At 48.0% G+C, this 14,961-nt stretch overlaps 1 protein-coding gene across 5 annotated transcripts in view; it reads right to left on the bottom strand.

Annotated features, from left to right (window-relative positions):
• The window catches only part of srgap1a (SLIT-ROBO Rho GTPase activating protein 1a), a 230,373-nt gene that overhangs the window by 17,183 nt on the left and 198,229 nt on the right, over positions 1–14,961 (bottom strand). For 4 of the 5 annotated variants that reach the window (XM_052030040.1, XM_052030041.1, XM_052030042.1 and 1 more), the window contains exons 16-18: positions 13,123–13,228; positions 10,492–10,716; positions 6,368–6,447 (exon numbers count right to left, since the gene is read on the bottom strand). In XM_052030040.1, coding sequence (XP_051886000.1) covers positions 6,368–6,447; positions 10,492–10,716; positions 13,123–13,228 — 411 coding nt within the window. Of the gene's footprint in view, positions 1–6,367; positions 6,448–10,491; positions 10,717–11,533; positions 11,573–13,122; positions 13,229–14,961 lie in introns of those variants that run through there. The other variant, XM_052030044.1, reaches the window with a different exon arrangement.

Here is a 14,961-nt window from a genome sequence, read left to right as displayed (position 1 = left end):
ATGGTCTATTATCACCAGCAGGTCTACTGTAGGTGTTCGAACTCACCCTCAGCCCACTATCTGTACATAGGAAGGTCTCATAGGGATCAGGGACAGGACAAGCCCAGGACATTCTTCCCCACCATCCCTGACAGGCTACCTGTGAACACCAACCCTGGTTGGCATGGGAACGACAGGAGGGGTGTTGAGTCCTTCTTGAGGTTTGGTTCATGACCACACACTGCAGTTCTGTACTGAACCACCAGGGGGACCTCAGAGCGTTTCCTTCCATGCCAGCAAAGCAAAAACAAGACTGGTACAGGCACAGTAAGGCCATTCAGCCTTGCTGCTTTTGATGAGATAGTAGGTGACCTGTGACCTACATCAGTTCACCGTGCTTCCCAACATCTTTACGTAATGAAAATTAACAGCTGACCAGGCATTTTGTCCCCTCCCCCACTGTTCCCACCTGCCCTCCCCACCTCCCTTATTTGGTTCCCTGCTCCCCCTTCCTCTCTCATCATCTGCAGCCCCTTCTCACCTCCACCTATCACCTTCTAGTCTCTGTCGCTACTTCCACTCTCCCCTCTTCCGTCATACCTATCGCTTGCCAGCTCGTGCTCCACCCCTTCCCACCATTTCCTTCCCTTCATTCATAGATTCATGGAACAGTACAGCACAATACAGGCCCTTCGGCCCACAATGTTGTGCCGACCTTTAAGCCTCGCCTGAGACTATCTAACCCCTTCCTCCCACATATTCCTCTATTTTAAATTCCTCCATATGCTTATCTAGTAATCTCTTGAATTTGACCAATGTACCTGCCTCCACCACTGCCCCAGGCAGCGCATTCCATGCCCCAACCACTCTCTGGGTAAAAAACCTCCCTCTGGTATCTCCCTTGAACTTCCCACCCATTACTTTAAAGCCATGCCCTCTTGTATTGAGCATTGGTGCCCTGGGAAAGAGGCACTGGCTGTCCACTCTATCTATTCCTCTTGGTATTTTGTACACCTCTATCATGTCTCCTCTCATCCTCCTCCTCTCCAAAGAGTAAAGCCCTCGCTCCCTTAGTCTCTCCTCATAATCCATACTCTCTAAACCAGGCAGCATCCTGGTAAATCTCCTCTGCACCCTTTCCAACGCTTCCACATCCTTCCTATAATGAGGTGACCAGAAATGGACACAGTACTCTAAGTGTGGTCTAACCGGAGTTTTTGGCATGGCAGTAACCATGGTCCACTGTCCTCTCCTACTGGATTCCTTCTTCTTCAGCCCTTTGTCTCTTCCACCCATCACCCCTCAGCTTCTCACATCACTCCCTTTCATCCCCCCTCCCCCACCCACCTACCTTCCCCCCTCACCTGGACTCACCTATCCCCTGCTTGCGTGTGCTCCTCCCCTCCCCCTACCTTCTTATTCTGGCTTCTGCCCTCTTCCTTTCCAGTCCTGATGAAGGGTCTTGACTCGAACAGTCGACTGTTCATTTCCCTCCATAGATGCTGCCTGACCTGCTGAAATTCCTCCAGCATTTTGTGTGTGTTGCTCTAGATTTCAGCATCTGCAGAGTCCCGTGTCACATCTTTATACTGGCCACCTCCCCTCTTTCAGTCAAGATGTCGACTACCCATTTCCCTGCACGGATGCTGCCTGACCTGCTGGGTTCCTCCAGCAGTTTGTATTTTGCTCCTGATTCCAGCATCTGCAGTCTCGTGTCTCCAGGCACTTGGTAGGCAGTTCCAAACTTCCAGCAACCTTTTCATACAGGAAGGTTTCCTAACTTCACTCCATCCTACTTTATTGTCCCAGATTCCCCAAGAATTCCAATTGTTTTTTTCCACTCCCCTCTCTCTATCCCAGCAGTTCTTGATAATATCTCAAAAACATCAACCAACTCCGCTCACATTTGATACAACACGTCTGATTTGTGCATTCTCTCTCGGAGTGCTTGGAGTGACCCTTTGAGTGCTGATAGCATCCTGGTAAATCTACCTCATACTCCCTCCAGGGGCAATATACCCCCCTCTACCCATTCTTCCCCACCCGCAGTCTAACCAGGACTGGGAAGCTGCAGCCCACTCTCTCCCCCGACCACTCCTGCTCTCGGGATACGGAGGCCAGCATTCCATCAGCACTTCGGATTATTTTCTCTATTGATCCATGAGAATTTAATGATTTACAGATACACTTTCCACACCCAGAAGCAGCTCAATCGTTCTCTTTACTTTTTCATCAAATGTTAGTCACCCAAACAATAGGAAACAGATGTCAAAATGAACTGTTAAATCTCCCTCCTTACAATTGCTTAATCTGGAAGCCATACATGTGATGAGATGGGGAGAGAGAGATGGAGGGAGAAGGAGAAAAGAGAGGGGGAGGGGGAGAAGGGAGACAGGGAGAGGGAGAGGGGGGAGAGAGAGGGGGGAGAGAGAGGGGGGAGAGAGAGGAGGGGGAGTGAGCTGGGGAGAGAGAGAGGGGGAAGAGAGGGGGAGAGAGGGAGGGATGGAGGAGGGGGGAGAGGGGAGAGGGAGGGGGAGAGGGAGGAGGAGGAGGGGGGTGAGGGAGAGGGGGAGAGAGAGAGGGGGAGGGAGAGGGGAGAGAGAGAGGGGGGAGGGAGAGGGGGAGAGAGAGGGGGAGAGGGAGGAGGGGGGAGAGAGAGAGGGCGGGAAGGAGGAGGGGGGAGAGGGAGGAGGGGGGAGAGGGAGGAGGTGGGAGAGGGAGGAGGGAGGAGAGGGAGGAGGGGGGAGAGAGAGAGGGAGGGATGGAGGAGGGGGGAGAGGGAGGAGGGGGAGTGAGCTGGGGAGAGAGACACGGGGAGAATTCCAAAGGTTCACCACCCTCTGAGGGAAGGGTTCCTGGGATGAAGGGTTTGCCGAAGGAAGAGAATTCGAATTGTCCAGGTCTGTATTCCCTGGAGTTTGGGAGAAGCGAGGGGTCACCTCACTGAATGTTACGTTTATTACAGGCCTTGATAAGGTGAATGCAGGGAGGACGTTTCTCCTGGCTAAGGAGTCCAGAAGCAGAAATCACAGTCTCTAAGAGGTAGACCATTTCGGACTGAGACGAGGAGCGATTTACATTTAGTGACCTTTGGCTCGGACAGACTCTCTACTCTTCAAAATAGTTCCTTGGAATCTGTTACCTCCAAGAGGACAGAGTGAGCTTTGGTTTACAACAATGTTACTGTACCGGGGGGTGGCTTTGATCTTTGCCCTTGTATCTTTGGAAACTGACTGGATCCCAATCTGGTTCAGAGGGGTCGACCTTTGCCTGTCGATGGGAGAAGAGTCCAGCCAAGTGTGCCAACTCTCCCCACAAGTACCATCAGGCTCAGACCAAAGGGTGGGCTAAATGATAGTAGAGAGATGGTTAATGTGGTCCCAGATCCTCCAAGCTTAGGAGCAATTCTCCTAAGGTTTGGTGAGTCAGCATTGCCAATCTACAGGGATACAGGGAAGAAATGAGGAGGGATGGGACTCATCGGATTGCTCTACTGGGAGCTAGCATAGAGCTGTTGGGCTGAATGGCCTCCTTCTGTGTTGTAATAAGTAAGTTAATTGGCAGCTCAGTTGTCAGAGGACAGTGGTCTTGGCTATGCATCAAATACTGGAGAGACTTCAGATTCAACTGCAAGTTACAACAGGGATGGCTCCTGTTAACCACCGACGGAAATCAAAGGAAGCTGCAGATGCTGGAAATCTGAAATAACAGCAGAAAATGCTGGGAAAAAGTCAGCAGGTTGGGCAGCATCTGTGGAAGGAGAAACAGTCAACACTATCACCATCTCAGCTAGAAGATGGGACTTGCCAATAATGCAGATGTGACCGGTTCCCCTTCCACAGATGCTGCCTGACCTGCTGAGTATTTTCAGCATTTTGTTCTGAGTAACCACTCAATGTTAGGCCAATAGGAAAAGCACCCGGCTCTCAACTCGGGAGTTCCTGAGTTCAAATCCCACCATGGGAAATAGTGAAACTTCCCCGAAATTCACTCAATCTGATGGCCCGTGGCTTCAGCAAAAACCACCTGACAAGTGCAACGCAGCAGCTTGACGGCACTTTCTAAACAGCCCTAAAGCCGCAATCTCTCCTACCTAGAAGGACAGGGCTCACGAGGGCACCCAGTAATGCTGACTTGGAAACAAATTGTCATTCCCTTCGGTGTTGTCAGATCTCGATCCTGGAACTCCACCCAGCAACACCGTGGGGACACCTTCACCACAAGGACTGGTGCGGTTCGAGGCACCAGCTCACCACCACCAAGGTCTCGGGGCAGTTAAGAGGATGGGGATTAATTGCTGGCCTTAACAATGGCACCAGCAGCCATCAAACAACCAGATAATTGCTGTCTAGGAACAGTTTGAAGGAGAGAAGCGTTTTATTGATGTGACAGATGGTAACTAGCAACCTTGGGAAAATGGATGACTCGGGGGCCCTGTGGTCATAAGAGCTTTCAGCCCTTCCTGTTGCAAATGAACTGAGAGTGACTGACTGCCCTACTTATTCAACAACTCCAGATTACGTGACTGAAGGAAGGGGGAGCTTCCTGACCAGGGACCCCTGCATTGAAAGCGGCTGTTGGCAGAAACAGTTCACCAGGAGTTCGGAGTGTGCACGTTGCACTAAGTCAAAGCAGATGACAAGGAGAGGAGAAGGGGTCGTTTATACAGGAGTGCTTTACAATCTGGCAGACTTCCTACTGTGCCAGACCAATTCGTCACTGCCCTTGGTCAGCGGAACAATTGTAGCAGATGTCACTTCGATCAATGTGATTTTCCATTTCACCTTCTCTAGCTCTTAGAGGAATCAATACCCAAAGATGGGTCACTCATCACAACCACTTCATGGGCAGTTCTGGAGAATTTCTCTCTCCAGGCGCTGGTGGAGATTTAACTTCTCGATCTGATGCTCTTATACCAGCTGGGGCTAAATGAGAGAATTCACTCGTGGATGCAGCAATCTCTCTCCACGCACCAGAAAAGTACTTCTTTGTACATCTCACAGCATTTTCCAATCTGATACAATCAACCGCTGAAAGTGAGATTGGAAATCAGAGCTAAGAGGAGCCTATGCTGGTGTCTGTGTTGTTCACAACACTACAGCGCGCTTCCTTATTTATAGTCAGGCTGTTGCTTCAGACAGCACCAATGCTGGAGTTTAAAAAAGGTGCAAGCTGACAATCCTAAGACTGCCTGAAGCAATCATAAATCACCATGGCGACTGGAGGTAGGAGGGGGTAGTGTGGTAGTTGCGTTGCTGGCCTTATAAACCAGAAGCCTGCAGTAACGATCTGCAGGTACCTGCTCAGATCCCACCAGGGCCACTGGGAATTTAAATTCAGTCAATGAAGTAACACTGGATTTAAAAAAGCTAGTTTTGGTGAATAGTGTCCATGAAAAATTTGGATTGGTGTAAAAACCCATGAGCCATTAATGTCCGTTCTTACCCAGTCTGGCTTGTTTGTGATTCCAGACCCATTCTCTCAATTGATATGGCTAAACAAGCCCTATTTCCACATGGCGTAAAAGGAGGTCATTTCTCTGAGTATATGCTAGCTCTCAGATCAACTCTCCCCACTAGTTTTCCCTGTAATCTGTTCTCCTCACAATCTCATCAACTCCCCCAGATTCTACCACTTACCACTGCAATTTACAGTGGCCAATTAACCAGCCAACCCACCTGTCTTTGGGGTGTGGGAGGAAACCCACGCGGTCACAGGGAGAAGGTGCAAACTCCACACAGACAGCACCGGAGGTCAGGATCGAACCTGAGTGCCTGGAGCTATGAGGCAGTAGCTCTACTATCTGTGCCACTGAGCTAGATAAGATATCCTTTATTAGTCACATGTACATCGAAACACACAGTGAAATGCGTTTTTTGCTTAGAGTGTTCTGGGGAGCAGCCCACAGGTGTCAGCACACTTCCGGCGCCAACACAGCATGCCCACAACTTCCTAACCCGTACGTCTTTGTAATGTGGGAGGAAACCGGAGCACCCGGAGGAAACCCACGCAGTCGCAAGGAGAACGTACAAACTCCTTATGGGCAGCGGTGGGAATTGAACCCCGGTCGCTGGCGCTGTAAAGCGTTACGCTAACCGCTACACTACACACTCATGGCCAGTTCCAATGGTCAATAAATCTGGGTCTTGCTTATGACCCACAACCACCAACAAATGAACTTAAAACAGGTAACGAACAATTCAAATTTATTCTCCACGTCTCAAAATCACTCAGTCTTAATCGTATTTAACCCTCTAAACAAGGTCATTCCCTCACAGAATCCATTCTGTACTCACAATGGAAGAAAACTGATGCTGCACGTCTGACCCCCGTGCATGTACATGCTTACAGACACGGCTTAATCTGCTCCTACGAACCAGACACCTACCGTCTTCACTGGTGTGGGTCTCGGCACCTGTATCCAGGTCAACCTCCTCCAACGTCCCATGTTCATTGTACGGACTGTCACTGTAGGACGGGATGGAGAATAAAACAGGATTACTTCTCAAGACACCCCATCCTCCCCAAGCTCGGAAGTCATCTGAAACTCTACTGAAATAGTCCACTGAATTGGCTACTTAATTATCTCAAAGTTCTTTGAGGCTTACTAAAGTCACCAAAGATCCTATATAAATGCAAATCATCTTTTTCTTCCTATCTGCCTTAAATCAGCGATGTCCAATGCTGATCTTCCCAATGGAATTTCAACCTTTATGTACCTATAATTTCCCAAAAGAATTTCCATTGAGGTGCAGGATGACGTTCCTAATATATTAGACCTGGCAGATGGAAGAGAAGCAAATCAGCTAAATTTTTAGTTGCTAAGCTTGGAAATGCCCCACCTGAAATTGATTTTATTTTCTGCTAAAATGCTAATATTTTCTCTGTTCTCACTCTTACTCCTTGTGCTCGATCATCAAACTGCATACAAACGATAGACAAATCTCTCCATGGTGTTGCCTTTGTGACCTTCCTCAGTCGAACTGAAATCTCTGTGCCCCCTTAACTCCCGTCTCTTGAACACCCTCAAACTTAATTGCTCTGTCATTAACACTCATGTCTTCAGTGCCTAGGTCCTAAGCTCTGAACTTCCTCTCTCATTTCTCCTCTTATACCCTTCTTCAAACCATCCTCTGTATTTCCCCAGTAAGAGCACAATACTTGTTGCTGACAGTCCAGACTTTTTGTCCCAGAGGAATGGCTACATTCTGGAAACATGCTGGGATCTGGAGCAAGAAACAATCTGCTGGAGGAACTCAGCAGGTCGAGCAGCCTCTGTGGGGTGGGGGGGGGGGGGGAGGAATTGTCAACATTTTGGGTTGAGACCCTGCAACCCTGGAGAGGGGAGATGGCCAGTATAAGGAGGAGAGGGGGAGTGGTGTGACAGGGGCCAGAGGTGATTGGTGGACTGGGGGGGGGGGGGGTGAAGGCTGACAGGCAGGTGGAGCCAGGTAGGGGAGGGGGAGGTATGGGGTCGGGACACAAGAGGCAGGTGGGTGATAGATGGAGGCAGACCAGATAACAGGTGGAACGAGGCAGAGGGAGGGGAGTGTGAGGGTGGAGACAGTGCTGAAGGGTGATAAACAGGAACACAAAGGGCCACCAGGGCTTGACTCTGACAAGGAAGGGAGGTGAGAACGGGAACCATTAAGGGAGAGGTGTATGGCAGGTGGAACCAGAACCAGATGGGGAGGGGTGGAGAACCTGTGGGTGAAATGTGTGGGTGGTAGGTGGATGAAACCAGGATGGGAGAGGGAGGGAGAGGGGTGAAGAGGGGCTGGAGGGGGGTATGGGAAAAGGGACAAAAATAGGGGGACCGGGGAGGATCAGAAGGTGGCGGGGAACAGACGTGGGGTTACCTAAACTTGGAAGATCCAGTGTTCATACCATTGGGTTGTAGACCACCCAGGCAGAATAAGAGGTGTTGTTCCTCTAGTTTGTCTTGGGCCTCACCCTGGCAGTGGAGAAGGCCAAGGGTGGACACGTCGCTCTGGGAAGGGGAATTCAAATGACTTGCAACTGAGAGCTTGGGATTCATTAAAGTCTATTCCTGGTTGAAACAGTCCATCAAAATGTGAATCAAAATCTGACTGAAGTCTTAATGACATTGAGAGCACTGATGGAAACTGTTAGCTCAACAACAGCAACATAGTGCCTTCAACGCTGGAAACTATCCCAAGGCCCTTGGCAAGACTCTTATCAAACAAAAAACTGACACCAGGCCACACAGGGAGATACTAGGACAGATAATCAAATGCTGGAGAAAAAAAGAACAGTCAATAAGGAGAAAGGAGAGGCAGAGAGGTCGAGGCAGGGAATTCTGGTGGGGAGTCCAGAAAAGGGGGCATATCTGTACTATTCCAGTCACTGTGATTTTGGGAAACATTCATATTGAAAGGCAGAGTGGAAATCAGAAACTTGTATCTTCAAAGTAAACTGTTGCACCTGGAAGTCAATTGAAATGTTTATTAGTGAGATGGATGGGTTTTTCATAGCCAAGGGTATGACTAGGAAATAGAAGATGAAGTTAAAATAAAGATCCGCTTTGATTCATTTGGATGACAGAACAGATACAGGGGACCATTTGGCCTTGTGTTCCTGTTAATTTAAATTAATAAACCTGAGTAATGTGCTCAAAATATTGTCATGTGTCACATAGTTTTATTGACCTGGCTTTGAATTCAGAAAAGTACACTGTATTTTGTTTACAGACCACAGAGCAACTCCCACCCCAGACATTCTCTCTTCTCCCCTCTCCCATCGGGCAGAAGATACAGACGTCTGAAAGCACGTACCACGAGGCTCAAGGACAGCTTCTATCCCACTGTTATAAAACTATTGAACGGTCCCCTAGTACGATAAGATGGTCTCTTGACCCCACAATCTACCTCGGTAAGGCCTTGCACCTTATTGTCTGCCTGCACTGCACTTTCTCTGTAACTGTAACACTATAGTCTGTATTCTGTTATTGTTTTATCTTGTACTACCTCAATGTACTGATGTGGTGAAACGATCTGTATGGAGGGCCTGCAAAACAAAGTTTTTCACTGTACCTTGGTAGATGTGACAATAATAAACCAATCAACCAATTTCAGCAGACGCTTTGTATGAATTCATCTAGGAATTCTGTGCATAGTGGAATACTCTTGGGGAAAATAGGGTCAGGGTTAATTCAGATACTGAATTACTGGACTGGCATCTTCGCCGCATGGGCTGAACGTGACTCGTTGCCAGCTATTTGAAGGTAATTGCGATGGCCATTAAATGCCAGCCTTGGCAAAGAAGCCCACATCCGCAAAAGAATAAAAGAGGCTGCCGGGGGTTTTGAGCAAAAGACAAACTAGTGGAGGAACTCAGCGGGTCAGGCAGCATCTATGGAGGGAAATGGACAGTCAACGTTTTGGGTTGAGATCCTTCATCTGGACTGAAAGATACCAGGGAGATAGACAGAATAAAAAGGTGAAGGGAAGGCGTGGGGCACGAGCTGGCAGGTGATAGGTGGATCCAGGTGAGGGGGGGACGATAGGCAGACGGAGGAGGGGAGAGCGGGAATTGCGACAGAGGCCGGGAGGTGGGAGGTGAGAGGTGGAGGTGACAACGGGCTACAGATGGTGGAATCTGATAGGAGAGGAAGGAGGAGCAGGGAACCAAGGGAGAGGGAGGTGGGGAGGGCGGAGGGGAACAGTGGGGGTAGAGGAACCAGTGGGAGGGGTGTGTGGGTGATGGGCAGATGGGGTGGGTAGAGGAGGGGACAGAGACAGGGTGATGGGGGCTGAGGTGAGTGTAGGAGGAACTGGGTAGATCAGTAGGAGAGCACACAGGTTCTGGGCACACGTGTGCAGGGAGATTGCCAAACGCACAGGGCTCCATATTCAGGGACCAGGAACTATCGAAGGGTCTGCTGACCTGTTGAGAGTGCTTCACCTTTTTGGCTCCTTCACCAACCACACCAAGCAGGGAAAATTGGAGAAGGACTTGGCCATTTGGGTTAAACATAAAACATTCACAGGGTCCTCCTGACTGCAACAAATGCCAGACACTTGGTACTTCATTTACGTGACATCTTTAATGGAACACTCCAGGATAACCCACGGCAGTGTTATCAAACGCCGAGCCCCATGAGGAGGTATTGGGGCAGATGACCCATATTCAACCAAGAGAGGTTGAGAGGCGGAGTGGTTTGGGACGGCAACACCAGTGTTCAGAACTGAGTTAGCTGAAGGCAAGACTGCCAATCGCGAAATGATCAAATTCAGGGTTAAGCGAGAGTCCAGGAATGGAGGAGAGCACCAAGATTTCAAAGCACTGCAGAGCTGGAGAAGGTTAGAGAGAAAGGGAAGGGAATGAGTTAATGAAGAAATGCAAAATCCAAGCATTTTAAATTTCAAAACCTGGGAACCATCCAATCGATAACTTGGCCCTGGTTTTCTTACGCGTGGAACAAAGGATGCCCCAGCAACCGATACTGGCACTTGGGCACAGGTCAGGGAGATGGGTTCGTTCCACGCTTACCAATAGTCATCGCCAGCCATGCACTTCTCATACACGGGTCCTTCCAGGTCCTTGGAATCTGGGAAAATCAGCTCGTTGTGGATGATGATGGTTTTGATTAACTCGTTCACGTGGGGCTGGCAGGACACCTGGTCTTGTGTCTCTGGAACCGGCATCAGTGTTGGGCCGAAGCAGATGGCCAAGTTGTAGGGATCCATCATGTTTTCATCGTTGAACTGAGACAAGCTGCCAAGGGAGCAGAGGGCGATCAGCGAAAGGTTCAAAGGTCAGAGCGGGCGGCAAGGCTCCAGGAGAACAGCTCACCTTACTGTGGTAAAATCCAAGCCACGCGCAGATCCTACTGGCTGGGCTTACTAGGGGACGTAGAGCTGTGTACACTTAGAGGAGCTGGGGCTTAACTGATGTCTATCGCACGATTCAACATGCTCTGTCTTCCCACCTTGCTCACATACCACACTAGACCATTCACTGGAAATACCAACGCCTTCTTTATTAGAAGTGCCTGTAGCAAAATAAAGTAAACCTTGCCCTCCTGGTCAGGGGAATTGGGAGGTTGACCTGGCTGGGAGCTGGAATGTGGGTCTCTAGTCCCACAGGATCACACCACTTCCACAGAAATTTGCGTTCCACCTTCAATATATCCAGACTACTTCTCTTCACCACTTCACGCAGTAGCAAGTCTCCACATCCTGCCCACCGTTACAGTGCTACACAGCACAGGGGCCCATCAAACACGTGCTGGCTCTTCGAAAGCGTGACCTGGCTACACCCCACCATAACCACCTGCTGGCATGAAAGGAGTTGGGGAATGTTCTACTGAAAGGCCATGTGAAACACTGACTCTTCTTCTCCCTCCTCAGATGTTGCCTGACCTGCTGAATATTCAAACCATTTTCTGTTCTCACATCACTTTACAGGTTAATCCAGTCAGATTAATTCACAATAACAAAACCTTTGGTTAAATGTCAACGGGAAGGAAGAAGCTGATCACCTTTCCACCTCTGCTCATGATCATTCTACCTCCAACTTACGTGGAAGTTAAAAACAATCTCCCGGAGGAACTCAGAGGGTCAGGCAGCATCTGTGGATGGAAATGGAAAGTTGACGTTTTGGGTTGAGAAGTTTGTCTTTGACATAGCCTGTAACCATCTCTTCGTTGGGGGAAAGAAAGAAAGAATATTCTAAATTAGAAACAGTCCCACCAACCTCACCTTTATGAACCCTTAGAGTCATAGGGTTATACAGCACGGAAACAGGCCCTTCAGCCCAATTGGTCCGTGCCGACCAAGATGCCCATTCAAGCTAGTCCCATTTGCCAGCGCTTGGCCCATAACCTTCTAAACCTTTCTAATCCATGTACCTGTCCAACTGTCTTTTAGAAGTTGTTATTGTACCTGCCTCAACCACTTCCTCTGGCAGCTCATTCATAGAACCATAGAACACTACAGCACAGAAAACAGGCCATTTGTCTGTGCCGAAACTTTTTTCCGCTAGTCCCATTGACCTGCACACAGTCTATAACCCTCCAGACCTCTCCCATCCATGTATCTATCCAATTTATTCTTAAAACTTAAGAGTGAGCCCGCATTTACCACGTCAGATGGCAGCTCGTTCCACACTCCCACCACTCTCTGAGTGAAGAAGTTCCCCCTAACGTTCCCCCTAAACCTTTCCCCTTTCACCCTAAAGCCATGTCCTCTCGTACTTATCTCTCCCAATCTAAGAGGAAAGAGCCTACTCGCATTTACTCTGTCTATACCCCTCATAATTTTGTAAACCTCTATCAAACCTCCCCTCATTCTTCTACGCTCCAAGGAATAAAGTCCTAACCTGTAACTCAGCTTCTGAAGACCCGGCAACATTCTAGTAAATCGTCTCTGCACCCTTTCGATCTTACTGATATCCTGCCTGTAGTTAGGTGACCAGAGCTGCACACAATACTCCAAATTTGGCCTCACCATTCCACATAGATACCACCCATTGTGTAAAGAGGTTGCCCCTCTTAAATGTTTCCCCTCTCACCTTAAACCCCAACTCTTGGAAAAAGAGAGTGCACTCACTCTATCTATGGCCCTCAAGAATGACCGACTTTCACCAGTGAACTTGCTCCCATTCACTACACACCTGCTGAGGGAGGTCACTGTCAGTCTGATGCTCCCTGGTGCTTTCCTTTCCACTATATAAGGGGAGACCTTACAGAGGTTTACAGGTAAGGTAAATGGTCACAGTCTTTCTCCCCCCCAGAGTAAGGGAGTCTAAAATTAGAGGGCAAAGATTTAAGGTGAGAGGGGAGAAAGATTTAAAAGAGACCGACAACTTTTCCACACAGAGGGCGGCGGGTACATGGAACGAGCTGCCGGAGGAAGTGGTAGAGGCGGGTACAAATATAACATTTAAAAGACATTTGGACAGACGCATGGATAGAAAGAGTTTATGGGCCAAACGCAGGCAAATAGGACTAGCTCAAATAGACATCCTGGTCAGCATGGATGAGTTGGGTGGAAGGGCCTGTTTCCATGCTCTGTAACTCGATGACTCTAGCACATCCACTAAAAGCTGTAACAGCCAAGAAGGAAGCAGGACCCCAAGAGATAACTTGAATGAGCGGTAGGGGAGGAAATCAATACTCACTGGTTCAGAAAGGAGAAGAGGTATCTCATGACTACGATGACGGAGCGTGGGAGCGTGAGCAGGATCTTGCGGAGGTGAAGAGCTCGCTCATACAGGCTCTCTATTCCTGCAAGGCAAGACATGGATGTATTGTCATTCTGAGTAGGGGCTGCCCCAAACCATCCATCACTGCACTTACCCACATGTTGAATACGTGCCAATGCAAAAACATTTACGAAGTGCCAGTCACACTCTCAGAAGATCTCAAAGAGGTCTACGACCAATGAAATGTCACCATTGTTGTAATGAACAAAACAATGATGACACTTTGGAGAATATCTCATTGTAGTAATGCAGCACCAATTTGTACACAGTATACTAATGGTAGCCAGATAAAGTTTTACAAAAGCAGCATGCAATTATGAAACATCTTTAACACAGTAAACCATCTCAAAGCACTTCTCTGGAGTCCTGTCAAAGAAAAACTGAGCCACATGTCAGGCCAGGTTATCAGAAAAAGCAGGCAACATAATCAAAAACCCTCTTCTCCCCCCTCCCATTGGGCAGAAGATGTAAGAGTTTGAATACACGTACCACCAGGCTCAAGGACAGCTTCTATCCCACTGCTGCAAGACTCTTGAATCAAACTCTTGTATGATAAAGATGAACTCTTGATCTCTCAATCTACCTCGCCATTTCACCTTACTGGTCTACCTGCACTGCACTTTCTCTGTAACACTGAATTCTGCATTCTGTTATTGCTTTTCCTTTTTTACTATCTCAATGTACTTATGTTTGGAATGATCTGTCTGGATGGTATGCAAAGCAAAGCTTTTCACTGTGTCTTGGTACATGTGGCAATAATAAATCAATTACCAGAGATTATTGGTTCGGGGATAAATACTGAGCATAATACTGGAAAGAACTCCTTGCTTTTTTCAAAAAAGAGTGCCCTTGCATCTGTTATATCCACCTGAGAGCATGGATGAGGCCTGGTTTAAGCACCTCCTACAGTGCAGCACACCCTCAGTACCGTACTGCAGCATCAGCTGAGAGCTGTACGTCAGATCCCTTGAGCAGTCCTTGAACCCACAGCTTTCCAACTCAGAAGCAACTGAGTAACAGCAACTCCCTCTTGAATACAGACAGAAGTGGACGGTTCACTAAGCATCACATAGTCTGTTGGACATTTGAACCACTCTCAGCTAAATTGGAGATCCTTATTTTTAAATTGATTAAACACTAAAAGCTAAAATAAAAAATAAACGCCCATTGGCAGGTTTATGTAAAATTTGCCTCCTTCCTGTCAACTTGTGTGGTTTCAATGCTCTTTGAATGTCTTCTTTTGTACAAGTTGACCATATTTTTCTTTGTGGATAAAAATTTATTAAAGGAAATATTTATTTAAAGTTGTTCTGTTTTCCTTTCCATCTGTTTTTATTTAGATCTGGTATACGTGGCGTTGCGCAGAGCTGAACTCAGCTACAGAATGAGAAGTTATTGGTCTGAGGGAAATAAATGAATGCAAATTTTTGCCTGTTCATGATTTTAAAAAAAAGTATCCATTTTAAAATTATAGGAAGGATGTGGAAGCTTTAGAGAGGGTGCAGAGGAGATTTACCAGGATGTTGCCTGGATTGGAGAGCATGTCTTATGAGGATAGGTTGAGTGAGCTAGGGCTTTTCTCTTTGGAGAGGAGGATGAGAGGTGACTTGATAAGAGGTGGACAAGATGATAAAAGGCATAGATCGAGTGGACAGTCAGAGACTTTTTCCCAGGGTGACAATGGCTAACACGAGGGGGCATAATTTTAAGGTGATTGGAGGAAGGTATAAGGGGGATGTCAGGGGTAAGTTTTTT

The sequence above is a fragment of the Pristis pectinata genome, chromosome 15, assembly GCF_009764475.1.
Source record: "Pristis pectinata isolate sPriPec2 chromosome 15, sPriPec2.1.pri, whole genome shotgun sequence".
NCBI lineage: Eukaryota > Metazoa > Chordata > Chondrichthyes > Rhinopristiformes > Pristidae > Pristis > Pristis pectinata.
Note: the sequence above shows the minus strand (reverse complement) of the source record. Positions and strands in the feature narration are given on the sequence as shown.